The sequence below is a fragment of the Drosophila ficusphila genome, unplaced genomic scaffold (genome assembly GCF_018152265.1).
Source record: "Drosophila ficusphila isolate 14025-0441.05 unplaced genomic scaffold, ASM1815226v1 contig_414, whole genome shotgun sequence".
In the NCBI taxonomy this organism is placed as follows: domain Eukaryota; kingdom Metazoa; phylum Arthropoda; class Insecta; order Diptera; family Drosophilidae; genus Drosophila; species Drosophila ficusphila.
Window position 1 is genome coordinate 18,829,617 of NW_025064328.1, and position 26,838 is coordinate 18,856,454.

The 26,838-nt window shown below is 42.1% G+C and overlaps 1 protein-coding gene across 50 annotated transcripts in view; it reads left to right on the forward strand.

Moving 5' to 3' along the window:
* The window catches only part of LOC108094287 (Down syndrome cell adhesion molecule-like protein Dscam2), a 73,777-nt gene extending 51,352 nt beyond the window's left edge, over positions 1-22,425 (forward strand). For 15 of the 50 annotated variants that reach the window (XM_043208072.1, XM_043208066.1, XM_043208073.1 and 12 more), the window contains exons 10-24: positions 6,965-7,084; positions 7,144-8,370; positions 8,787-8,942; positions 9,002-9,685; positions 9,913-10,021; positions 10,077-10,253; positions 10,310-10,476; positions 13,141-13,353; positions 14,927-15,094; positions 15,683-15,832; positions 16,342-16,652; positions 16,716-16,896; positions 17,649-17,807; positions 18,727-18,793; positions 19,587-22,425. In XM_043208072.1, coding sequence (XP_043064007.1) covers positions 6,965-7,084; positions 7,144-8,370; positions 8,787-8,942; positions 9,002-9,685; positions 9,913-10,021; positions 10,077-10,253; positions 10,310-10,476; positions 13,141-13,353; positions 14,927-15,094; positions 15,683-15,832; positions 16,342-16,652; positions 16,716-16,896; positions 17,649-17,807; positions 18,727-18,793; positions 19,587-19,668 — 3,971 coding nt within the window. In that variant the 3' untranslated portion in view covers positions 19,669-22,425. Of the gene's footprint in view, positions 1-1,066; positions 1,355-2,398; positions 2,687-2,804; positions 3,099-3,200; positions 3,489-4,149; positions 4,435-6,964; positions 7,085-7,143; positions 8,371-8,786; positions 8,943-9,001; positions 9,686-9,912; positions 10,022-10,076; positions 10,254-10,309; positions 10,477-12,743; positions 12,912-13,140; positions 13,354-14,926; positions 15,095-15,682; positions 15,833-16,341; positions 16,653-16,715; positions 16,897-17,648; positions 17,808-18,726; positions 18,794-19,586 lie in introns of all 50 variants that reach the window. The other 35 variants (XM_043208092.1, XM_043208082.1, XM_043208084.1 and 32 more) reach the window with 16 other exon arrangements.
* Positions 22,426-26,838: the final 4,413 nt, after the last annotated feature.

Below are 26,838 nucleotides of genomic sequence, written 5' to 3' on the forward strand. Positions count from 1 at the left end.
CTGTTTCTGTGACCTGTTTGATATCCAGCGGAGACTTACCCATCGACATCGAATGGTTGTTCAACGACTTTGGGATAAGCTCTTATTCGGGCATGACCGTTCTTAGAGGTGGAAAGCGCACTAGCATGCTGACTATCGATAATGTCCATGCTCGTCATGCTGGAAAATATAGTTGTCGGGCAAAAAATCATGCGGCAGCTGTCAATTATACCACAGAGTTGATAGTGAATGATTACGATTTAGTTTGTAAATATTCAGATTTAAATTCATTTGTTTTTTCGTTCGACCCAAAGTTCCCCCAAAAATAACTCCCTTTGGCTTCGGAGATGAGCCCACCAATGTTGAGGATTCGGTTTCGGTGACTTGCTTAATCTCCAGCGGAGATCTGCCCATCGATATTGAGTGGTTATTTAACGACTTCGGAATCAGCTCCTTCTCTGGAATGACTGTCTATCGAGGAGGCAAAAGAACGAGCATGTTGACTATAGACAATGTCCATGCTCGACATGCTGGGAAATATAGTTGTCGGGCTAAAAATCACGCGGCTGCAGTTAATTACACAACTGAGTTGATAGTGAATGGTACATTCGATATGTATATTCAATTTAAGTGAATTATTGTACACAATTTATTTCTAAAAGTCATATTTCTGTTTTCCCTCTCCTTTACACGTAATTTGCACTAAAGCCCCACCAAAGTTAGCACCGTTTGACTTTGGTGAATCACCTGCTAATTTCGAGGACTCCGTTTCGGTTAACTGCCTCGTTTCCTCCGGAGACTTACCCATTGATATTGAGTGGTTATTCAACGGGGATCCAATCAACTATGCCTCGGGTATTGCGGTCTTGCGAGGTGGAAAGCGGACTAGTGTCCTTACAATAGATTCCGTTCATGCAGGACATGCGGGAAATTATAGCTGCAAGGCCCGAAACAAGGCAGCCAGCAGTGAATACTCGGCGGCCCTAATCGTCAACGGTTTAACAATAAAAATAACCTATAAGCTGCAGTTGTTAGTTACATTTTGTTACAATTATTATTTTGTTTCCTCCCGCAAACACTCATCAAGTTCCGCCCAAAATTACGCCCTTTGACTTTGGTGACACTCCGACGAATGTTGAGGACTCGGTTTCGGTCATGTGCCTCATTTCCAATGGTGACTTGCCCATCGACATCGAGTGGTATTTCAATGATTACGGAATTAGCTCGTACTCGGGTATAAACGTTGTGAAGGGTGGAAAGCGGAACAGTATGCTGAGTATAGATAGTGTCCAAGCACGTCATGCTGGAAAATATAGTTGTCGAGCCAAGAATCACGCTGCCGCTGTCAACTTCACCACCGAATTGATTGTGAACGGTACACCTACTAGTTCTTAAAAGTATTTCATAGTCTTAAGGATTTTTTCAGTTAGTTTGCTTTAAACATTTAATTTTTCTTTGAAATATCCTCCACTCAAAAGTACCACCAAAAATCACGCCCTTTGACTTCGGTGACGAACCTACGAATGTTGAGGATTCCGTTTCGGTGACTTGTTTGATTTCCTCCGGAGACTTACCCATTGACATCGAGTGGTTTTTCAACGACTACGGAATTAGCTCATACTCCGGTATCAATGTGGTCAAAGGTGGCAAGCGGAACAGTATGCTGAGTATCGATAGTGTGCAAGCTCGTCATGCGGGAAAGTATAGTTGTCGGGCTAAAAATCACGCTGCAGCAGTGAACTACACCACCGAACTTGTTGTTAATGGTACATTTGGGGATCAATCTGTACTATAATATGTATTTATTTAATTTTTTTTTTTAAGCTTTTGTGTTAAAACCCCCAGCTTTTATAAGCGCTTCCCAATTTCGTTACAAGTTGCCCCGAAAATAGCACACTTCGATTTTGGCGAAGAGGCAGCCAACTTTGAGGATTCGGTTTCTGTGAACTGCCTAGTTAGTTCGGGGGACCTACCGCTCGACATAGAGTGGCTGTTCAATGACTATCCCATCAATCATTACTCGGGGATCTCCACCTCGAAGATGGGAAAACGTCTGAGTGTGCTGATGATCGATGCCGTGAATGCTCGCCACGTGGGCAATTACACCTGCAAGGCGAGGAATCTGTGGGCATCGGCAGTGTACACCGCCCAGTTGATAGTAAATGGTACTCTCTCCGCGGAGACAGCGCTTTTGTACAGCACCTGAGTGTCTTTCTGCTTTAGTTAGTTTCTATTTGTGACCCCGCTCCTGATCTTCCCACACACAATCCAAATACACAGATTGCATGTCTGCTTCAGCTTTTGTGTCTTGGCTTTTGTAGCTTAGATTTAAGGGACAACGAGACACCATAAAAGGGGATATTTCAGAAAAACAAAATCTATCCTTGGCTACATCCTTTGAGTACTCAATTCTTTTAAGTGCCACCCCATATCAGCCCTTTTGAATTCGGTGACGAACCCGCCAACTTCGGAGATTCGGTTACGGTGCAGTGCACCATATCGAAGGGCGATCTCCCCGTGGACATCACCTGGTTGTTCAATGACTACGCCATCAACGAGTACCACGGGGTCACAACTTCGAAGATCGGCAAGAAGGTCAATGTGCTCACCATCGATTCGGTGAATGGCAACAATGCGGGGGACTACACGTGCCGGGCAAGAAACAAGGCCCAAACGGTGGAGTACACGGCTGCCTTGATTGTCAACGGTGGGACAGAGATCCTAATGATTATGGATCCTCCATAAGTAGTTAGACATCACCCTTATTGCTTTACGTTTGTTCATTATTCGTTGATTTTCCTGCTTTTGTTTTGTGTATCCGCAAGTCTTGCCCCAAATCACGCCCTTTGCCACCGGTTCGCAGCCCACCCATCTGGGCCAGTACATAACTTACCAATGCACGCTGACGGAGGGCGATCTGCCCCTCAACATCCGCTGGTCGTTCAACAACCAGCCCCTCTTCAATGACGAGGACCAGGACATCCTGATAGCCAAGATGGGTCGGCGGAGTAGTGTGCTAACCATCGAAAGCGTGGCCGATCGCCATGCGGGCAACTACACCTGCCACGGGGAAAACGCCGCTGGCAGGGCTTCGTACAGCACCCAACTGCGGGTTATAGGTCCGAGAACACTAGTCCTAAGATCGAAAGCCCGTTGCGATTATCGTTTAATTTAGTGCACTTTTTGTTTTACCATCCCATCACCGAAAAACGTACCCCCAGTTCTGCCGCGCATCATTCCCTTCGCCTTCGAGGAGGGTCCTGCCCAGGTGGGCCAGTACCTGACGCTCCACTGCTCCGTTCCCGGAGGAGATCTCCCGCTGGACATCGACTGGACGCTGGACGGGCAGCAGATCCACGAGGATCTGGGCATCACCACGGCCCGCGTGGGTCATCGCGGAAGTGTGCTGACCATCGAGGCCGTGGAGGCCTCACACGCGGGCAACTTCACCTGCCACGCCCGAAATTCGGCGGGACATCAGCAGTTCACCACGCCCCTGAACGTCTACGGTTAGGAATTCCACGGGATTGGGTCTTTCGAGTAGCTTCTTGTGGCCGAGTACTAACCCCCGCGACTGCAAACTCTCTTGCATGACCTTCTGACCATCTGTCTCTGCTGCTGTCCTGAACTCCTCGCTTCTATATCTGATCGAATTGGATCCATCACTGCTAATTAGTTTGGCCTGGCGCACATACACACTGAACGCTTGCATGTATGACTGCACTGAACTGTACCGACTAGATTAGGTATTGTGTTTGAAAGAGCTTATAAGCTCCGAGGGGAATTTAGGCAAGAATGTCAAAATATCGAAAAGAACACAAAAGAATTATTGCAATGATAACGAAGAAGATTATTCCACAATACATTGGAATATCTTTTATTGATCCTTACAAGGAAAACGAAAATGATACTTCGAGGTTGAATTTTTGTTTGGTTTATTGCATTTTTAATATAAAAATACCTCCATGTTCATCTAAAAATGCCATTGGTTGGAAATCTTACAATCGTAGGAATAGCCCATAACGTCATAGGTTTGATTTGCGTTTTGTTAGGGCTACCCCATTTGAAATGTCTCGAAATTTTGCCATACCTTTGGGTTCCCATACCAACAATTTATACTTTAAGTTTAACTATTATTTCTCCCTCTTTTGTTGGAAACCCCAAACAAAGTTCTCCCTAAGCTGGCTCCTCTGCCCGTTAACTCGCCCCAGTACGTGGGAGACTTCTACCAGGTGACCTGCGCGGTGGTGCACGGCGACGCGCCCTTCAACATTACCTGGTACTTCAATGGCGAGCCCGCCGGAGACTTGGACGGGGTCACCATCTTGATGCACGGCCGGCGCAGCAGCTCGCTGAACATCGAGAGCGTTGAGGGTTACCATGCAGGAAACTACACCTGCAAGGGCGCCAATCGGGCGGGCGAAACTTCGGCAGAGACACAGCTGAGTGTGAAGGGTTTGTTTGAAATTCACCTAAGGGGAATATTAGCTTAAAGGTGGCTTCATAGTTGTAGAGTCCTAGCATAGGCATCTGTAAATCCCCACTTTCTGTCTTTGTGTCTGGTGTTGGTACTGCATAAGCACGAACCTGTATTATACAAAATGAGTCGGGGTCACCCAATGTTCCACCTGCTGTACAAATTTTGACCGATTGCACGGCTTCTTATCATCCGAAACCAGAGCTGCCCCAAGTCGACCAGTTTCAGTTCAATGCCAACGGGGTGAATGGCGGCCAGGCGGTGAGGGTTATGTGCATGGTCTCCTCCGGGGACCTGCCCATCGACATCTACTGGCTGAAGGACGGCCAGCCCCTGCTGCGCTCCATCTACCACAAGATCGACGAGTACACCCTGATCCTCTCCCTGCGCCAAACCACCATCAGTGACTCCGGGAACTACACGTGTGTGGCCAGCAATGCGGCGGGATTGGCCAGTCGGTGGTCCGTCCTGAAAGTGAAGGGTACTCGCGGATGTATATAGTCCGGCTTATGAGTTGTTACTTTCTTTCGTTTGAATATATTATAGTTGTCCTCTACAGAGTCCACACGAAATTCCCACAAGACAATTTAAATTCAACAGGGTTGAAGATATGATTGGAAATAAGTCAATCTCCTTTATAAACTAAGATTAGGATATATGTATGTATTATGAAATAGTAGGTTTACTAGAATTAATAGTGCGCTTTAATGGAAATAATACAAAACATATGGTTGTGATTAGCATTTTTAAATTCAAAATTTAAGGCAGTGAATCGAAATAATTTTTCCAGGATGATCATGCTGTTTTATGTTTGAGAGTAGTGCATTTGCAAACTAAATGACTTACTTCTAGTTACTTTTTGACCCGACAACGACATTAATGATAACTCCAATTCCTATTCCCACAACGACTTCTTAAGAGCCACCTGTGCTTTCGTCGCTGCTCCTTTCCGCTTCCGTTTGCGATGTCGGCGATTACGTGCAGCTCACCTGCATTGCCAGTCGGGGTGCCACGCCCATTTTGTTCGAGTGGTGGCTAGATGGGCGGCAGGTGCACGATGACGGCGACGATGACGTCACCCAGGCCACAGTGGGCGAACACACGAGCCTACTGCTGATCAACAGGGCGGGGGAGGGGCATGCGGGGAACTACAGTTGCCGTGCGATCAACCAGGTGGGCGTGGCAGAGCGCCGGACCAGGCTAACTGTGAATGGTAAATGTGGGAATCTGAGACTGCTCGTCCAGCTCACCTTTCTTCTTGTTCCTCTTGCTGCAGCTACTCCAGTTTTTCTCAACTTCCTTGACTTTACCGATACTTCGCTTCATAGGCCCACAAATTAATGGTCCTATATACTTGTGTAAATATGTGAATTTAAACTCGAATCAGTAAACCTGTCAGCGTCGGGCAAAGTTAGCCAAGATCTAACCTAGGTCCCACTGTACACCTATCTACTCAGCTTGTTCGATTGTTATCCATATGTCAAAACAGCTCAGATCTGACTCTGCACCCATACATGCACAGCAACTCCTACACACATACACAGCACTATATAAAGCACTGTCCTTGAAGAGAATTCAGGGATGCGACTCAGAGAATGACAGCTCCTATTTGTTTAACCCCTGAGAGGCTTTGGTTTCATGTAAAATACAAGTTCACAGGGCTCATGCTCCAACACCGAATAAACCAATGAACAATAACCGCAAGATCTATTACCATAATCGCTTCTCATTGTCTACTTAATCCAAACTAAACTTAAACGTAACTAAGGCACTCAGTCTTCCTCCATACGAGACTGAGTCTGTGCGCTTCCACAATCGTAAACAATTCGCCCTGATCTGTCCAGCCCTGAAATAACCCACACATTCCCTCCCGATCCTTCATTAATTATCTTTCATTTATTCTTCATTATTTACATAGATCGTAAAACACAAAACGAAGTCTGTTTACGAAGAAATACAGAATGTATGCACAAAATTGTTGCTTAAAGCAATCTTAAACAGAACTTCGTTTTGCACTGACAGCATGCAAATTAACCATAAGTTTGTTCGTACTTTAGTTTCATTAAACTCCCACTTTCATTTGTCCTTTTTACCTTGGTTATTTGTGCTAATATTTGGTTGTAGTTTGGCCTTTTTAGTTATTGGATATAAGTGAATGTATGGAAATATTTTGCTGTGTTGAAGTAATTTACCTGTAATTTAACATTAAAAGCGTTTCAATAAAAGTAAAGACACAAAAATATTTCCAGACATTACAAGAAAACTGAAATGATACGAGATGGCAATTTTATTCTTCTTTATAAAATTTTTTTCAATTGCTAATTTCAAAAAAAAAAAAAAGTTGTTAACCATATAAAAATCATTTCACTTTGCTTGAGTATAAGTCCGTCCTTCTGATTACTATCAACTCCATGACCTTAATGCATGCACCAAATTATGCTTAGAAGCCACCACAGCTCAACTAACATATTATTTTTCCACATCCGCGTCAACGAAATCCACCAACAGTACCACCCAGATGGATTCTCGAGCCTACCGATAAAGCTTTCGCCCAGGGATCTGATGCCAAGGTTGAGTGCAAGGCCGATGGCTTCCCCAAGCCCCAAGTTACATGGAAGAAGGCAGTTGGTAAGCAATATCCCCTTTTATTCCTGTGAAAAATAACTAAGGGGAATCTCTTTCCTAAGGTGATACCCCCGGGGAGTACAAGGACCTGAAGAAGAGTGACAACATTCGCGTGGAAGAGGGCACTTTGCACGTTGACAACATCCAAAAGACAAATGAAGGTTACTACCTCTGCGAGGCAATCAATGGAATAGGCTCCGGACTCTCTGCAGTGATCATGATCAGCGTTCAGGCTCCTCCAGAATTCACTGAAAAGCTGCGCAACCAGACCGCCCGACGAGGTGAGCCCGCTGTTTTGCAGTGCGAGGCGAAGGGCGAGAAGCCCATTGGCATCTTGTGGAACATGAACAACATGCGACTGGACCCCAAGAACGACAACCGCTACACCATCCGCGAGGAGATCCTGTCCACCGGAGTCATGTCGAGTTTGTCGATCAAGCGCACCGAGAGATCCGACTCAGCCCTCTTCACCTGCGTGGCCACCAATGCCTTCGGATCAGACGACGCCAGCATCAACATGATTGTCCAGGAAGTTCCCGAGATGCCCTACGCCCTGAAAGTGCTCGACAAGTCCGGACGGTCCGTGCAGCTGAGCTGGGCCCAACCCTACGACGGCAACTCCCCTCTGGACAGGTACATCATTGAGTTCAAGCGATCCCGCGCATCCTGGAGCGAAATCGATCGCGTCATCGTTCCCGGACACACCACCGAAGCCCAAGTGCAGAAGCTCAGCCCCGCCACAACCTATAACATTCGCATCGTGGCCGAGAACGCGATTGGAACGTCGCAGTCCTCCGAAGCGGTGACCATCATCACAGCCGAAGAAGCGCCCTCCGGCAAACCCCAAAATATCAAAGTGGAACCCGTGAACCAGACCACCATGCGCGTCACCTGGAAGCCACCACCACGCACCGAGTGGAACGGAGAGATCCTTGGCTACTACGTCGGCTACAAGCTCTCCAACACTAACTCGTCGTACGTCTTTGAAACGATCAACTTCATCACCGAGGAGGGCAAGGAACATAACCTGGAACTGCAGAACCTGCGCGTATACACCCAGTACTCAGTGGTCATTCAGGCCTTCAACAAGATCGGAGCCGGTCCCTTGAGCGAGGAGGAGAAGCAGTTCACCGCCGAGGGAACCCCCAGCCAACCGCCCAGCGATACCGCCTGCACCACCCTGACCTCGCAGACCATCCGTGTCGGGTGGGTGAGCCCTCCCCTGGAATCCGCGAACGGAGTGATCAAGACCTACAAGGTTGTCTATGCCCCCAGCGACGAGTGGTATGGTAAGTAAAGCCAAGTCCAGATAGGAATAACATATTCGGTATGCTCTCTTTCGGAAAGAGTTGGAAAGAAGGTGTTCATTTATGTATGTTTAGGGTATGTTTATTCATTAATAATGAACACTGAATAACTAAGTTGAATTTGCACACGTATTATATTGGTCAAGTAATTACAATTACTTTTTAGTAATGTGCATCCGAAATAGTGCGCAATCCAATACTTTTAAGGAATTGGTTAATAACAAATTAAAACCTCCAGACTTTAGCCATACAAATAAACCTTTGGCACATGTGAAAAAAATTTAGAGAACATATTAGTTACATTTAATAATAGATACCGGTTTTTCCATGGAAAGTCACATCCACTGTTCTTCTTATTAATCCTTTTTTCGCATATTCCTTTCTGTAAACTATGTTAGATGAGACTAAGCGACACTACAAGAAGACTGCCTCCTCCGACACCGTTCTCCATGGACTGAAGAAGTACACCAACTACACAATGCAGGTTTTGGCCACAACAGCCGGAGGCGATGGCGTCCGCAGCGTTCCTATTCACTGCCAAACCGAACCTGATGGTGAGTGAAATGATTCATGATTTTTTCATTAGGAACTACTAACTTAATTTAACTAATAGTTCCCGAGGCACCCACCGATGTCAAGGCCCTGGTAATGGGTAATGCTGCCATCCTGGTTTCCTGGCGGCCACCAGCACAGCCCAACGGCATCATCACCCAGTACACCGTGTACTCAAAGGCCGAAGGTGCTGAGACTGAGACAAAGACCCAGAAGGTTCCCCACTACCAGATGAGCTTCGAGGCCACCGAGCTGGAGAAGAACAAGCCGTACGAGTTCTGGGTGACAGCCAGCACAACCATTGGCGAGGGCCAGCAGTCCAAGAGCATTGTGGCCATGCCCAGCGACCAGGTTCCAGCCAAGATCGCCTCCTTCGACGACACCTTCACTGCCACCTTCAAGGAGGACGCCAAGATGCCCTGCCTGGCCGTCGGAGCCCCCCAACCGGAGATCACCTGGAAGATCAAGGGCGTCGAGTTCAGTGCCAATGACCGAATGCGTGTCCTGCCCGACGGATCCCTGCTCATCAAATCGGTGAACCGCCAGGATGCCGGAGACTACTCCTGCCACGCCGAGAACTCTATTGCAAAGGACTCGATCACCCACAAACTGATTGTCTTGGCTCCACCCCAATCTCCCCACGTCACCCTCTCGGCCACGACCACAGATGCTCTCACTGTTAAGCTAAAGCCCCATGAAGGAGACACTGCCCCTCTGCACGGATACACCCTGCACTACAAGCCAGGTAAGAGATAATTCTTTAAGTAATGTAGTTAAAAAAAACTAACGGAAAAACTAAATATAATGATTAAGAAAAGTTAAAACAACCAATAATACATTAAAAATTATTTTATTAGAAAAATCGCAGCTGATAAAAATTTAAAGATTACTTTCATGTACATGCAGTAGTCAGCTTTGCACAATCTAGATGCGATTAAGTGATTGAATTGCTTAAATTTATTTTCCTTTCAGAATTCGGAGAATGGGAAACCTCGGAAGTTTCCGTCGACTCACAGAAGCACAATATTGAGAATTTGTTGTGCGGTTCCCGCTATCAAGTCTATGCTACCGGATTTAATAAGTGAGTTTTTTTGCATAATAAATATTAGATAGACCCTAAAATCTTTGTCTTTCAGTATTGGCGCTGGCGAGGCTTCGGACATTTTGAATACCCGAACCAAAGGCCAGAAGCCCAAGCTGCCCGAGAAGCCACGCTTCATTGAGGTCTCCTCCAACTCGGTTTCGCTGCACTTCAAGGCCTGGAAAGATGGTGGATGCCCCATGTCGCACTTTGTGGTTGAGAGCAAGAAACGGTAGATCATAGTTTGCAAATTCATTGGAACTGCATCAAATTGTTTGACCCTCCTAGTGACCAAATTGAATGGAATCAGATCTCAAACAACGTTAAGCCCGACAACAACTACGTGGTTCTGGACCTGGAGCCCGCCACCTGGTACAATCTCCGCATCACTGCCCACAATTCAGCTGGTTTCACCGTTGCCGAATACGACTTTGCCACCCTGACCGTGACCGGAGGTATTTATGATCTGTTCTCCGATTCCCGAAATGAATCCTGCATTGCTTTTGTACATAGAGTACTCTACGTTGACGGTGTCGGTGTGGGGTCCTTAAAATATAGCTCCAAGGATATCCAGAAAACCCACACTTTGGGCCTTGATATCTTATGAAGCGATTTTAGGATCCCGTCTCCGAAACTCTGTCCATATACAAATAACAAGATGAAAAGCACCAAGCTATTTCCTGTTGCCAACACAATATTTCCTGAGTTTTTTGTCTTTACCAATCACAATTGTAACATATTTAACTAAAATATGAGCAGTTTATGATTTCTTTGCTTTCAATGTGAACAAATTGCACAGTATTACATGTTCTTATTTGGTTTAAAATCTTTATTTTATATAATTTTTTTTACACAAAGCTTGTCGATATAATAGTTCTTTAAGTTTCTTTATGATTTAATTTTTTGCAAATAGTTAACTTTTTAGATTTTTGAACTGCCAGAACTCTGAACGCAGCCGCACCCGACTAGTGTAAAATAATAATCATTTTTCTTACGTAAATGCAATTTGTTTCGTTCCGTTTTTATCAAGAATCCCCTCGAAGAGCTACTGCAAAGTATATGCATATGTTTAAAACCGAATAGATAAATAACTCACCATACAGCCACGATTATAATTTTATTTAATTTTTTAGTAGATCCAAGCATTTGTAGAGCTCTAGATCACAGAAAACCTTTTTGGGATCTCCCATGTCAAACTAATTTTATGCCCAGTACTAAAAATAGATATCCAAAGTGATCAACAGATCTACTGAAAATGTGACTCCTTGATTCTAATTATTTTAAAAACAAATATCCTAATTGTTATCTTATCTCTTATGAACCAAAATATGTAAAAAGACAATGTATATTTATTTATAAAAAAAAATTAATTTGATGTGTAAAAGTTTATGAATATTTAAAGACATTTTTTTTTCAAGAGATCAAATGATTAGTATTTTAAGGCATATGCCTAGTTGACATGGAACGTCCCTTGCATTATTTCGTACTTTTTTATTTGTTTTGTTTTTCGTTTTTGTTTTGCATTTCTGTGCCCAGTTCGTGAAGAAGATTTTGTATAAAATACACCAAATGTGAAAGAAAAGCTTAGATGATTGTCGTCACTAAACATACGCAATAAATGTTGTTTTTCCCGCCGATCCATTCCCGAATCTATTGATTGTAAAAAATCCAATTGATGTACCACCGCAAAAAAAAAAAAGATTTGAAAACGTTTTCCAGCGGCATAATTTAGTAATTTTCGAGTTATTCCCCATCCACAACTGGTCACAGAGTCACTCACAAAAAACGATAAACTTATAATTTTAGCTAACTTGTTTTGCTTTTATTATTTGATTATTAATAGCAAAGTGCTCATTGAAAAGAAACTTGGAAAAGACAAAGCTAATGTTAAAACTCAATCCCAAGAATCGAGCAGAGCCACCAAGCCATAACAAACAAGCACAACAACCAAAGAATCTTCATTCCTATTATCTGGGAGCCCTGGCCAGAGAGTCTGATCTGAGAGAGTTGATTTCTTAACATTTTACTTATGGTTCGACTCATACTATCACTACAGTCACACGCAGACATTTTGTTTTGGGTTTTTTGCCATTTCGATTCGTTTCAGTTATAGTTACGTCAATTTATAGTTGAGTTCCTATTCGCCTATATTAGTTGGTTTATTTAAAGGATATTGTCTCGTTCTCGGAATGCTGTTCCATTCGTTTCTTCCAGTTCTAGCGATCTAACAACATATCGTACATCATTAATTAGCTTTAAGCGGATCACAAACAAATTGCATTTAAACGTATTTAAAACCTTAACTAAACTGTTTTTATAAAGTTACGACTTTTTCAATAGTTTAACTAGTTCTCATATAAAATTACTCACATTTTGATGCGTGCTTCAAGTTCTGCGCTGTGTAAAATAATCTAAAACAAAACTATAATTACCTTATACTTTTCTCTCTTATGAATATCGAAAACGACTTAATATCGACAAGTTAACCTTTGAACTTTTCCACCTGCCACAGTCTGTATTTGTATATGTATGTGTTAAGTGTCGACGCGGTGTGTCTGGTACAAGGATCGATGTGCCGACGGAGGTCAAAGGGCATATCTGATCTTTCTGTCTCTCTCTCTCTGTTTCTGCCTCTCTGTGTCTCTGTCTCTTTCCGTCCCACTATTTTTTTTCCACCCACTGAAAAAACACCCTTTGGTTGTTGTTGTTATTGTTGTTGCAGGCACTATCGCACCTTCGCGAGATTTACCCGAATTAAGCGCCGAGGACACGATCCGCATTATCCTCTCGAACCTAAATTTAGTTGTGCCCGTCGTGGCGGCTCTGCTCGTCATAATCATAGCGATAATTGTTATTTGTATACTGCGTAGCAAGGGCAATCACCACAAAGGTATCTATGCTGACAACTAATTAAGAAATTCGTTCTTTTTCGGTTCCTCTCTATTTCTCTCTGACACCACGAACACCCAAAAACACAATCCACACTTGCGCTTTTGTCATGAAAACAAAACTATTGCCTGAACTGCCTGCCCCATACTCCCATATTTGTTGTTGTCTATGCCCCACGCGTTGCATGTGCGAATCTGGTTTGTATACCCACTTGAATCTGAACCCCGAAGGCACCATTGCCCCACTGGACGATGGATCCGGTCACGGAAACGTGCACACCCGGATCCGCCTGCCCGCCTGGATGCCCGAGTGGCTCGACCTCAACTTCATGGTGCCCCTGATCGCCACTGTGGTGGTGGTTGCGGTGGGCATCTGTGTGGTGTGTGTGGCACTCTCCCGGAGACGAGCGGACGACATGCGCGGCGGCCAGAAGGATGTGTACTGTAGGTTCTCCCCCAAGGGACTTCCCCACGAGCGCAATGAATTTAATGTTCTAACCAATCTTAACCCATTTACTGCTTGTTGTAGATCCTAGCTCAATATTTTATTTCTGTTTTGGTTTACAAATATCGGCTAAATACTGGTTGGGGAATCGAGGCACTATAAGCATAGGTATTTCAAATATTCGAAAAGGAGTATAATTTTAAAAGATTTTTATTTGTTTAACATTTTATTATGCTATAATAGGGGGATTAAACCTTGTAAAAATACTGAAGTGTCAGTTCTTTGCTTGACTATACAGTGACGTTGATGCTTAATGAAAACTTAAGCATACTTAAAACATTTAAGACAAGCTTATTTTTGTTAGGAAGACATACACTTTGGGTTGTTTTGTTTTTGACTTTTACACTAGTTATTCGAGTGCAGTATATTACCAAACGTTTTGTCTATATGCCGATAATTTTAGCCGTCACTCTTAAAGACAGAATGGTCAACGGAAAACATTTTATTCATAAATGGAATGTCAATGTTTAGTTCGCTTTGCATGTTTCAATTAAATTTGTTAAAACACTTTTACAAGCTACACTTACAGAAATAAACCAAAAGTATGCACTCCAAAAATATACCAACAAAAGCCGCCAACAGTCAAATACTGAAAATATACCAAACTATTAAAATATATATAATACCTATATAATATATTAAATTAGTGTCAATATTTATGTGTTCATATAAAATCAATCATCAATATTTCATCATCATTAAATCCAATTGGTTTATCAATTGCCAAATATGATGACTTTGAAATTTTACCCCAAACATCCAATTGTGACTCAAAAATAGATTTTTGAAAATTTATTTATGCGGAGTTTTAATTGGCTCTTTGGAGTACGATATTTGTATACAATATTAGCTTAACCACAGTAAACGATATATATAGCCTTATTGTTGTAAATACGTTTTGCTTATGGCATAAGCGACTTTCACAATCTTAAAATCAAATAATACTTTTCTATATACTTGTATATCTACAATCATATCCTCCACAAAACAAGACAAATCAAATCTATCGTATTCGTTTTTAAGTTATGAATACTTTCCGTATTACCCCCCCTTTATGTACAACCAAAAACTAAGATGCTTTTTGAAACCACCATCGAGATCCTTGATCGATGCTTGAGTAAAGTCGAGTAAAATCCAAAATTGAAATCATCGCTCATTTCATATCATTGTTGACAATCGTAACCGTAATCGTTGACCAGTTGGTATATTTTAAAATCGAAAACAAAAACCAAAACACTTCACGTAACCTCTTTTGGAATCTTTTTCGCAATTGTAACTTGTATTTTTGAGCTACTAATTAGCACATTTAGTGTGTTGACATGCCGCACCAAAAACAAACAAAGAAAAAACCAAAAAAATTAATTGTTGAATCCAGTAACGAGTGACGGAACAAGTCGAGATCGAAAACAGAAGTAAAGTATGCGAGTTGATTGAATGCGAGCAGCATATAATGAAGGAAAAGCATCTTCAGTGTTTCAATATTGAGTTGGCGATATCATATATTAATTCTAGACGATGTAGTTTACAATCAGACAATGGGACCTGGCGCCACCTTGGACAAGCGCCGTCCGGACCTGCGGGATGAGCTCGGCTACATCGCACCCCCCAACCGGAAGCTGCCCCCCGTCCCGGGATCCAACTACAACACCTGCGACAGGATTAAGCGAGGTACAGTCATAAGTAAGCATCTAAATTTCCAATGCAACATTTATTAATGCCGAGGGTCCATGTCCGGGGTCGAGGGCTTCCCTCGATTCCCGTTCATCGCCCGGGGCTTAGTTCTTTCTTCCATTTACTTTGCGAACGAAAAAAAACACACGAAAAGTATTTTGCGTTGCATTTGCATACACTGAGAGGTAGTCATCTGCCCTATATTCCACACAATCACTCGTGCCAAGCTTTTCCGGACCCAAAAAATTCTTAGTGTTGCTTTTTTAAGCCGCTTTTTTTCCGTTTGTCCGATGTTCCCAATTCCCATTCCTGGCATGAAAAGAACTATAAATGTTGTCGTGAATTTAGAGACGTATTTTGTTGCCTATTTTGTTTGGGATTTCCCCAGCTTAAATCGAAATTATACTTATCGTTTAATCCTCTTGCCTCCCATGCACCAACTCCAAATCCCGCACCTCCTCGGTTGCTTCAATTCGATTATGATTTCCGTTGACTTATCTTTGATGTTGTACGAAATTGGAAATTGAAAAATATCACACACGAACCGAATCCATCCACACAACACCCTCAATCACCACACCAAAATCGAATCTTCAGGCCGCGGTGGTCTGCGTTCGAACCACTCGACCTGGGATCCCCGACGTAATCCCAATCTCTACGAGGAGCTGAAGGCCCCACCAGTGCCGATGCACGGCAACCATTATGGCCACGCCCACGGCAATGCCGAGTGCCATTACAGGCATCCAGGTAGGCGAAACGGAGAGGAGCAGCCACTCCCTTCCTTGGATTTAAGTTCATTATTCCCTTTAAAAATCCCCACTAACCTCACAACCCAACCTTATCAGTGAATTTCTTATTGCAATCATTTCTTCTTCTATTTATCATAAGCAAAATAAGTAACTTTTAGTTTTACTTAACCCTTTAAGTTAAATTATGAAAATGCAAACAATATTATTTTATCTTTTATTTTGTTGTAATTTAATTTAAGCTGTTTGTAATTTCTTTGTATCCTTCAAAATTGATTCCCTGCAATATTAACGTACTTTAAGTTACTTTACCCGCACTAACCAATAGTCTAACTCCTGGTCGCATCCAGCTAATTCGAGCTAACCATCTAGTAAGTAATAACTTGGTAAGGGTAAAGAAACGAGTAACAGGTATCATCGCATCATACTAAAACACTAAACCAAAGCCACTCATACCACACTTGATAACCAAAGCACAAACACAAGCTAATCGAATTATTTTCCCGCAAGGCATGGAAGACGAGATCTGCCCCTATGCCACGTTCCACCTGCTCGGCTTCCGCGAGGAAATGGACCCCACCAAGGCCATGAACTTCCAGACCTTCCCGCACCAGAACGGACACGCAGGCCCAGTTCCCGGACACGCGGGCACCATGCTCCCGCCAGGACACCCAGGACACGTCCACTCCCGCTCCGGATCGCAGTCGATGCCACGTGCCAATCGCTATCAGCGCAAGAACAGCCAGGGTGGACAGTCCTCCATCTACACGCCTGCTCCCGAGTACGATGATCCCGCCAACTGCGCTGAGGAGGATCAATATGTTAGTACAAAGGCTTATAAATTATATGTAGTTGGTTATTTGATGCATTACTTTCTCTCACAGCGCCGATACACCCGCGTCAACTCGCAAGGCGGCAGCCTTTACTCCGGACCCGGACCCGAGTACGATGATCCCGCCAACTGCGCTCCGGAGGAGGATCAGTACGGCTCCCAGTACGGAGGTCCCTACGGACAGCCCTACGACCACTACGGTTCTCGAGGTTCCATGGGACGACGCAGCATCGGTGAGTGAAAAACAATCACACAGAGATATTATTAAATTTAGGGGGGAACAGAATATTTTGTTTTAAAAACACAAAAACATCAACAGTTACAAATCAACCATCTTTAAAATCGTAACACTTTAGTAGGACTTATCTACTGCTCAAAAACTTAAACTAGAATTTATTGGGTTGGTTTCAAAACGAAAACCCTGAAATTTATCGACGTATGTATTATATATCTGTGACATTAAGAAATATTAGGTTCCCTAAAAATAAATATTATTATTTACTTCAAAGCAAACATTTTTATACCCTTGCAGAGCCAAAGGGTATTATAATTTCAGTCAGAAGTTTGCAACGCAGTGAAGGAGACACCTCAGACCCGATAAAGTATATATATTCTTGATCAGCATCACCATCTGAATCGAAATCTGTACGTCCCTCTGTCCGTCTGTCCTCCTGTCGGTTTCTATGTAAACAAGTCTCTCAGTTTTAAAACTATCTTGCTGAAACTTTACGAAAAGTTGTGTAGTTATTGAACGCAGTATATAAGTCGGAACGGGCCGGATCGTGCGACTATATTGGATAGCTCCCGGACAAGAGGTCAAAATATCGAATCGACTTGATTTCTTCCAGATGGTGTTTTCTAACTACTATTGAACTTCGGATTAAATTTTATCAAAATCAGATAACTCTATCATAAAGCTGTCATAGAAAAGATAAAAAAAATATATATATTATATAAATAATGGAAAAAAATTATTAATCCTTAGGCTCTGCTCGCAATCCTGGCAACGGATCGCCCGAGCCTCCACCACCACCACCACGTAACCATGATATGAGCAACTCCTCATTCAACGACTCCAAGGAGAGCAACGAGATCTCAGAGGCAGAGTGCGATCGCGACCATGGACCACGCGGAAACTATGGCGGTAAGTCGGGATTTCAGTAATGCCAATGATACATGAAAGTTAGAAATGTGTATTCCATTAAATACATAAAAAGTTCGCCGTAACAATTGAGAGATTGGTATAATTTTAACAATATCAATTCGCCATCTTTTTTTAATTCTCTCTTTTCCAAATTTTGTGTATATATTAATCAGAAGATTCCAATGAGGGTGAGTGATCTAAGCCGAAGTTGATTTAGTTAGTGTGATTATCACAATCATCTCTCGAAAACTGATCAACCCTCATTCTTCGATTCCTCACAAGCCCCTCGCCCTTCTCTCCATAATCAACTTATTATATTGATTAAGATATATCCAGCGATCATTGTACCTTCGTCATTGCCATCAAAAAGTCCCTGCATTTGTCAGAGAATTTTTTTTTCTCGTTCATCAGTGAATATTCATGCTGTGTTTTGCTAAATTTTATGAAAACATCAACGTTTTAAATGTAATATTTTTTTTACGTTATTACTATTTTTGGTTTTGGTATTAAGTTTTATAAATTAATTTTTAAGACACGACTCTTTTGCACATTTTACATTTCATTTCACTTCATGGAGCACATCGTTTGCATTTCAATGTTTTATGTTTGTAACTAATCATGGGTTTACTCGAATTTTTGTCACCTGAAATCTGCATGGGTGGATCTTTTAGAGATCCCAATAAGTAAGACAAGAGGGCTCAGCACCATTTTTAAGGGTATCTGCACGAAGTTACGCCGAATTTATATTTTTTAGACCTAAGCTTATTTTGTTTTTATGATTTCATATCCATTCCGAATTTTTCTTTCTGTTTTCTTTTATGGAACTTTATTAAATTTGTATATTACCCTACTCTATCGGTTGGGGCAACACAAACCAATTTCTTTGCAATATTTTGAACCCCAAATGCTGAACTCGCAGCAGTGAAGCGGTCCCCACAACCGAAAGATCAGCGCACCACCGAAGAAATGCGTAAACTGATTGAAAGGTAAGACCAGACGAAGGATCCCACACTAGATAATCACAGCTCAATCACACGAAATCAATCACCAGTTGTTGAAACAGTTGCACAGAAGTCAATGTAGTTCTGATGCAATTATCCCTTCACTAACCGCAATCAATTAATCTTCCTTTTCTTCATTTACTTACGTATATTACCCTAAATGTGAATGAATTTGATCGCTGACAATAGTCGACGACATTTGTAAGTCCTAATTAAGTCCCTTAAGAATCGTGACTAATCACTAATATCCTGCATGCCCACTAATACTAACTGAAAGTGCATCCAATCTTAACATCTATGTATAACCCGACTTGAGTTCTGGTTCGTGTTTCGGTTCGAATTGTTTTGGTTTTGTCTTCAATTGTTTTTATTTTGGATTTTGGTTTGAAAGCAAATCACAGTTGAATGTTTTGAAATTCTTTTGATAAATACTCCACATGATAAGCAGACCCTGTAACATATCTGTCTATCACAAAATACTCAAGTGTTTCCATAAGTACTCGTATTAACAGTTTATTGCAGCTTTGCGCTTGGCCTCAGCTTGCCAAAAATGAAATTTCCAGAAGAAAACATTGTTTAGCCACGAACAGAACAAAAAGACACGGCCACCAAGGCGAGATTGGATCCAGGGTATTACTTCGAAACCAAAGAAAACCCAGAAAGATCCCTCCGAAGATCCCATCTCGTTTTCTTGCAATGCTTTGGTTGCAGCATAAACCTAATATTTAATGCCCAATATCAATAAATTTAACTAATCCCTATATCCTTTCATGTGCAGAAACGAAACCGGCCCAAAACAACTCCAACTCCAACAAACAAATGGCGCAGGATTCACAGCCTACGATACTATGGCAGTGTAATTTGTAAGCCCCCTCCTTCGGCGATGGGCGTGGCATTTTAGCTTAGTGTTTTAAGTGCTGGAGGTGCGTGGAAGTTGAATGACACACAAGATCGTACACAGACAGATCATCCACACACAGGAAGAAAGGGGGAGTTATATACCGCATATACACATACAATTATTCAACTACTTCAAGTAATTATAACGCAAAAGGAAAAGAATGCAAATTTCAAGAAAAATATTTATATTGTCTATGCAAGCAGCAAACCAAACATACATAAAATATATAAATACGTTCATATATGAATAACTACTATAAGTGTGTGCAGAAAATACTAAAGGAAATTACTAAAGGTTATACGACAGATAAAACACCCAAGAAAAACGAGAAAAGAATCGCAAAAAACATACTGATGTATTCGCGAACGGATATTTGAATCTAATTTCTGATAATGTATTTTAGTTTTAAGCGGTGTTTACCGAAATATCAGAGGAACAGTAACTAAGACGAATTCTTGTGTGTAAAGAATGATTGATTTCGAATCTGTTTGTGTAAACTTTTGCCATCTATGCCAGGAGCAGCAAACTCATCCTTTGCCTAGCCTAAGTCAAAGTCATAATATTAACTCGATATATTTAGTCATAACATAAAAGAATTGTATACTTCTCCTATACATTTTGTACTTTGTATGGACAGCGCACATTTGGATTTTCGTTTGCGTTTTGCGTTGACTTGTGATGATTGTTAATTTGTAGAACTTTGTAAGTCAGTAATTGTATTCTGTGTTCGCTTTATTCTTTATTTATAGACACGCAACTGTCTTATTTAAACTTAATTTTAATTTCTATTTCGAAAATGCGCTTCCAACAGAACAAATCGAAAGCTGTTCAATGCACAAATCGCAGCCACAACATTTGAATGTATTATACAAGAGCCCCAGGACTCTCAAGTCCCACACTGATACACACTTGCACGATTTATTTAAACCAATTCTGATATATACCGTTTTGAACATGAGTAATACGCATTTGAAGCTTTAAGAAAACGAAATTGTTTACTTCACTTTATTTGATCTACTTTAAGTTTTTAGTTCGTAAGTTTTTAAATATATGATTTTGATTTTATTTAAAACATCTTGCGTTTTGTTTTCGTTTTTTTTGTTTTCGTTTAATCAATTGGTTTTGGGTTCCGCCCATTGCGCCCAGAAAATCCTTGGAGATACCACCAACACTACAAAGACTGACTAATGCAAGCTGAATCGAAATCGGATCAACCCAAGTTTTGCAGAGTGAGGCCAATATGCAGGAGTGACAAGAATATCCAGTATTTTGCTCAACAAATAGAAATAGCGAAGCATTTCCGAAGCAGCTCCTTGAGGCTTCAGCAGGGCACTGCCATGGGATCACAATTATATTTTGATCCTCGACCTTGGGCACATCATTTACTGCATTTAACTAATGGAAAACAAAAGCACCTTTAGAGTTTTTTGTTAGATTTATGATTTTATTCCACTCTCTTTAGTTCAAGCTAACCTATCCAAACAAATAATCACTCCTATCTAGACTATACAGTTTTATATAGATATATATACGTATATATAAATGTAGTGTTGTGAGAAAACTAAGATTGCTTACCTATATGAGTGTACTACAAATTTTCATGGCGAACGAACTACAAATATTAAGTAGTGTATAGTAAAGGAAACGGCATTTAATCAATAAAAGGAAAGGAAATGGAAACACCTACAAATTTTCAAGTAATTAAAATAGCAAGCAATACTCTAGAGTCAAAATAACGTTGGATTTCAGAAATTGTAACGAACAAAACAGATTTTAATTACCCTTATGATAATTATAAACTTTTCGGCAAATCAAAATCAAAACAAAAAACTTTTGGCATTCAAAAAAAAAAGAAACGAATAACTAAACAAGCGGTTTGAAAATTAAATAACTTAGGATAAATACAATATTATCGACACAGCATAATCCATTTTCATACTAATATATTATGCATGAATATTCAACTCAAGCAGATTCCAAAGCTTTTTGAGTTGCTTCATTGTCAAAGGATTATGACGAAATTTCACTTTTGCATTTATTGAACGTCGCTACATACTTGTAATTATTTAAGCGATAAGCGTACATGCATATACAAACATATACAGCTAATTTTTTACCTAACTTTACATAAAACGCATTAATCAAAATTTAACTCCCGAAAAAACATTAATAAGTGGGTCAGACACCACCACACACTCGTACACAAAAGGACATTCAACTTCAACGCACGTCAGGCTCGAAATCGAGAGAAACTAAGCACGATCAGCACACATTTGAATTCTGTAACCAAATGGGTCAAGCAGTTTAAAACGCATTTATACTAATCACTCGCTCCTTCTTAGCAGAACGAATATTATACGAAATTAAGAGAGAATCAATACCCAAGTGGAAACATTCGTAATCATTAAGCGCGGCATTATATGGTAAACCCCAAATTGAATACTACAAATATGTGTATTACTAATTACAATTACGAAAGCAAGCATATATTACCTATATTAAATATTGAATGTATTGAATTGACAAGCATCGGCATGCTGGGTGGAGCCATCTTTCCATGTGGAACCAATTGGTAATCCTCACCCAAAACTCGATCACATTGCATGCCCGACAAGCAAAAGAAAACATTTGTCAGTTTCCAGTTTCAGTGTCATACAAGTCAAACAGAAACCAATTAAAACTAAATAAATGCCAATTTATGTTGGATAAAACCAAACGACTTCTTGCAGCTGATTTCTACTGGTGGGCATACAAATTGAATTTATAATAGTTGAGCTTAAAAGAGCGCTGCAGTTTTTATCTTTATTTTCAGGAGCTATATTTTTGTTACCTACTTTTGGGCACTGGTTATTTGTTTGCACTGGAAAACAACATTTAAAAAAAAGAGGCAAATATTCTATTTCTTTTGGTTTATCCACATCTCAAAAATATTTGTAATCTGCAAATAAATGTTAAGTTTAATCAGTACATAAAGTTAGTTACCAACTGGTTTTGTTAGGCCTTACAATTTTTTTTTAATTTGTATATTTTTTATTGGAAACTGAAGCTAAGCCAAAATGATTTTCAAAGTGATTTTTTGCAATCATTTTCAAGAGGGTCTCCCTTTCATTTGACATTAGTGGCATGTTCACTTCCCTGGCGCAAATTTGGGACAACAAACACCAGCCTTTCCCGCCGCCTTGTTTGCACTCAAATATTTGGCCATCGGAGGCAGCACTTGGGATTTGCACATCCAGTTAGCGGCTGCAAGCTAAGCTCTCTGCAAAGAACAAGTGCTGGTGCAAACACTGCAGTTGGCCATGCCAAATGCTCAGTAGCAGCGACACCTGCAGTTCCAGATTTGCAGAAGTTACCCAAGACTCAGTTTCGGTCATCATCATCACTATTTGCATACCAAGGCTTGCGCTGATTGCCCAATTCAATCAAAAGCCTCTTACAATTCACACTCTCCGACTGGCAGAGTCTTGCGTAATATAATTAATTGTTGCAAAATCCGATGATTTTCAACTAAATGTGGCTCATTAAATATAAATCCAAGCTGCCATGCCCCCATGTATACGCCTTCCCGATAAAACCATGTGGATGTGGTCGGTAGTTAGGCTGAAAGAAAAAAAAAGAAAATTATTCGCAAACAATTGCGATTGGCGCCCAACACATCCAACAATTGTGCATTGTCTTCGCTGCGGCGACGCGCTGCATAACAGAAATTTCAACATTTAAAGGGGACAGGGGACGGGGGAGGGCGCGGGGGAGCCGAGCGTTTAAGCGCTAAATGGCCGGCGAGCTACTGGCGATGGAAACATGACAAATACTCCCATCAAATATTGATCATTTAGCGTATCAGTCGTAGAACTCTGGGGAAGTCGTAAACTGCAGTTGTCTTGGAGCTCCGCCATAAATTATCCAAGGGGGCGGACGGGCTGGACGGGCTGAACAGGCGAAGCTGAATGGGGAGAGAAAATAAAATAAAAACAGAGCAGAAGTAATAACAATGTTTGACAATCAAGTCGTTTGCATTTGAATAGCCGCTGGAAGCAGCCGATGCAAGCCAAAAGCCAGCAAACACTGGAGCTTCAAGCGTTGAGCGTTGAGCGCGGAGCGTGGCCAACATTTGGCTAATGGGGGCGTGGCAGCAGGTGGAACAACTGGGCCACAAAGAGCACTATGGCATAATTTGCATGGGCTCAGTACACACACTGGGAAGTTGGGAAAAATCACAAGTTGATAAAGCATAACACAAACAACATTAATCAATGATTGAGCGTAAAAGGGTGAACGCACTCAAATTTATGGTAGAAGATCTTGAAAGTTTTTATGAGGTGTTAATTGGCTGCCCATAAAAAAGATTACTTTTATGCGCTTTCACTTAAAGATACATAGTTTTATATGTTTGCAGCTCTGTAAACAAAAACCTAATCAAACATAATCAAAAGTTGTTATTCAACGTAGTTGAAACTAGCTTTAAAAAGAATGAGGTAAAAAACATTATGTGTCTTTCTATAATGAAAACTTTGTATTATTAGCTTAGCTTAGCTTAATCTCATATTTAAATGAATTATAAGGTAGCAAGAACTTGGTTAAAAACAAAGTTAGCTGTTAGCAGATAGCAGGTCAGTTAAATACGTAATAATGCACGATAACAACGTAGTTATCACAATACGCACGGAACTTATCAAAGTCCACAGCATTCATCAAAATTGAATAAATTGAAAAATACAGAGTCGCACTTTCGGGACATCTGCAAGTTGGCAAAACGAGTTCGTTGCCTGAGTCTTTTGTTTGGAGAGAGGACGGGTCAGCTATAAAATGGCATTTATATAGATTAGAGATACGGGACAAGCGCGTTGACAACGCAATCTCGGTGCCGCCCTTTAATCATTTTTAACGGCCCTGCAGTTGCAAGTACTCGGTTGCGGCGCACGTCTGCCCGTTTGCAACATCTCGTTTGCCATTTCGGCAGCGTCATGGCTTTCGTGGCTGGTTAGTGCCTGGGTTGCCTCACTGCTCGTTTTTCTCTCAGCGGACTGGCGCTAATTCACGGCTTCCCCGCGTTTAATCAGCCACCGTGTGTTGGCAACGACCTTGCCACACCAGCACTTGCCTAATGTCGCCTGATCGGACCCAGCGACACTGCCACAGCGTCTCTGCTCCAGTTCTCCGAGTCGCCTGCCTCTTGTGACCCACATCCCGGCTGCTGGGAAGAGTCAACAGCACCTGGCGAGCAATAACCCGAGTCGATGGTGCCCACTGTGGCAGCTTCACGCTCCGCGGCCCGGCTCCGCATCCATCACGTGCTCCGCGGCTGCGGTTGGCGTCTTGAACCTGAGCCACTACTTTTAGTTATTTGTACAAGAAATGTTTCTTCGCCGCTTTGCTTGGCTTTTTGCTTTTGCTTTTGGCTTTTTGCTCGTTGCTGGGTGTTGCTGCGTTGCGGGGCGCAAACAAAAGATTTATTACAATCAAATATTTCTGTCGCTCTGCCGTTGTTTTAGTTTCAGCTTCAGTTTTTCTTTTTGTTTTTGTCTCGTTTTGATTTTTTAATTTTTGTTTTGTTAGCTGAAATTTATTTTATTACATTTTTTCAATTTCTTTCACTCGGTCGGTGTGGCTGGCTACGTTTTGTTTCGACCGCGGCGCGGTTTTGAGGCTTGTGCAATGCGAGAGATGTTGCCGTTTCTGTTGCTTCAATAATTAAAACAACAACCATTATGTGCTTCACTCGAATGCGTTAAGTGTCGGTTGTTGTTGCTTGGTTATCATTTTGGGGCTCGTAAGTCTCGGCTTTGCATGACACTTGTTAGGCGGTTATATAAAGGCGGAATGCAATTCAGGCCTCGTTCGAGCATCAGCAATCAGCACGGCTTGCTGGCGATCACTTGCAGGCGTTACAGACACTGATACGGATTTCTTGGCTTGCGACAAATTAAGGCATGACCAGCGCACAAAGTGCCAATGGCATTCAGACTTAAATGGAAACCCAATTGATTTCCTTTGTTGCCACCGAAAGCAGATCTTTGGCGACCTTGGCTTAATTAGGCTCTCGTTGTTCGGCTGAAGGAGAAAGAACCCGAAAACTCTGTTATGCAAAGCTGGAAAATCAATTACCGAAAGTCAAGGAAATCCCCGGAGCGAAGACGAGCCATTGTGCTCATAAACAGCATGTTGCATCTGCGGAGTTATCGCGGCTCATCTTTCGTCTGTCAGCCGCATCCACACCCCCAAAAACCCATTTGCGGGCCACGTCAATTGGGGATTTGCCAAAATCGCTGGCAACATCATTAGTAGGCGGCCTACTACTGCTGGCTGAGATTTGCCAACGGAATGTTTGCTTGAACTCGAACTTTTTGCGGCTGTTACCTAATCCGCGCGGCTCCGCAGGCTCCCATTGCAACTGCAACCGGTGCGGCAGTTGGCTTCCTCTGCTTCGGCTAACCTTATGCGGGCCTCGCTTTTTGGCACACAGACACACTGCGCGATAGCGGGGGGGGGCAGGGGGAGGGGGAGGGGGAGTCAATTAAAGCAACATGTGGTAACCGACCGACTGACTTGCAATTGCCATAGTTGTTAGATGCGATATCGCCGCGCACTCCCTTCGGCGCTGAGGAGGCCAAAACCGAAACTGAAACCGAAACTGAAACTTAAACTGAGACTGCATCCAAAACTGCATCTGAAACCTCATCTGAATCGAAGTTGCGGCTGGGCAGCTGCATTCAACTTCAACTTGGCAACAGGAAGTGGCGGCGGTATTGTTGCCGCTTATCTGGCGCGGAGATGCTTCCTTGAGATTTATTTGGCATCTAGGCAAAAGGCATCGCCATCGCCATAGCCAGCGCCATCGCCAGCAACTCAACATCAACATCAACATCATCATCGTCATCATCGCCTTTGCAGTTGTTGACTTTGGCTCATGGCCTTTTTGCCAATTCCAGCTGAACGTCGGTGCCGACTTCTTCGGGTTTTTCGGCACTTATCTAACTTCCGGGTGTCGTGGGTCGACATCGAATTTTATGAGTTGCATCTTCGCTGTAATGGCCATCGAATCATCGCCGAAACTGCCGAAACTACTGAAATTGCTTTATCCACCCCTAAGAGGGGGCAACGATTCATCCCATCCAAAGATGCTCCAAGT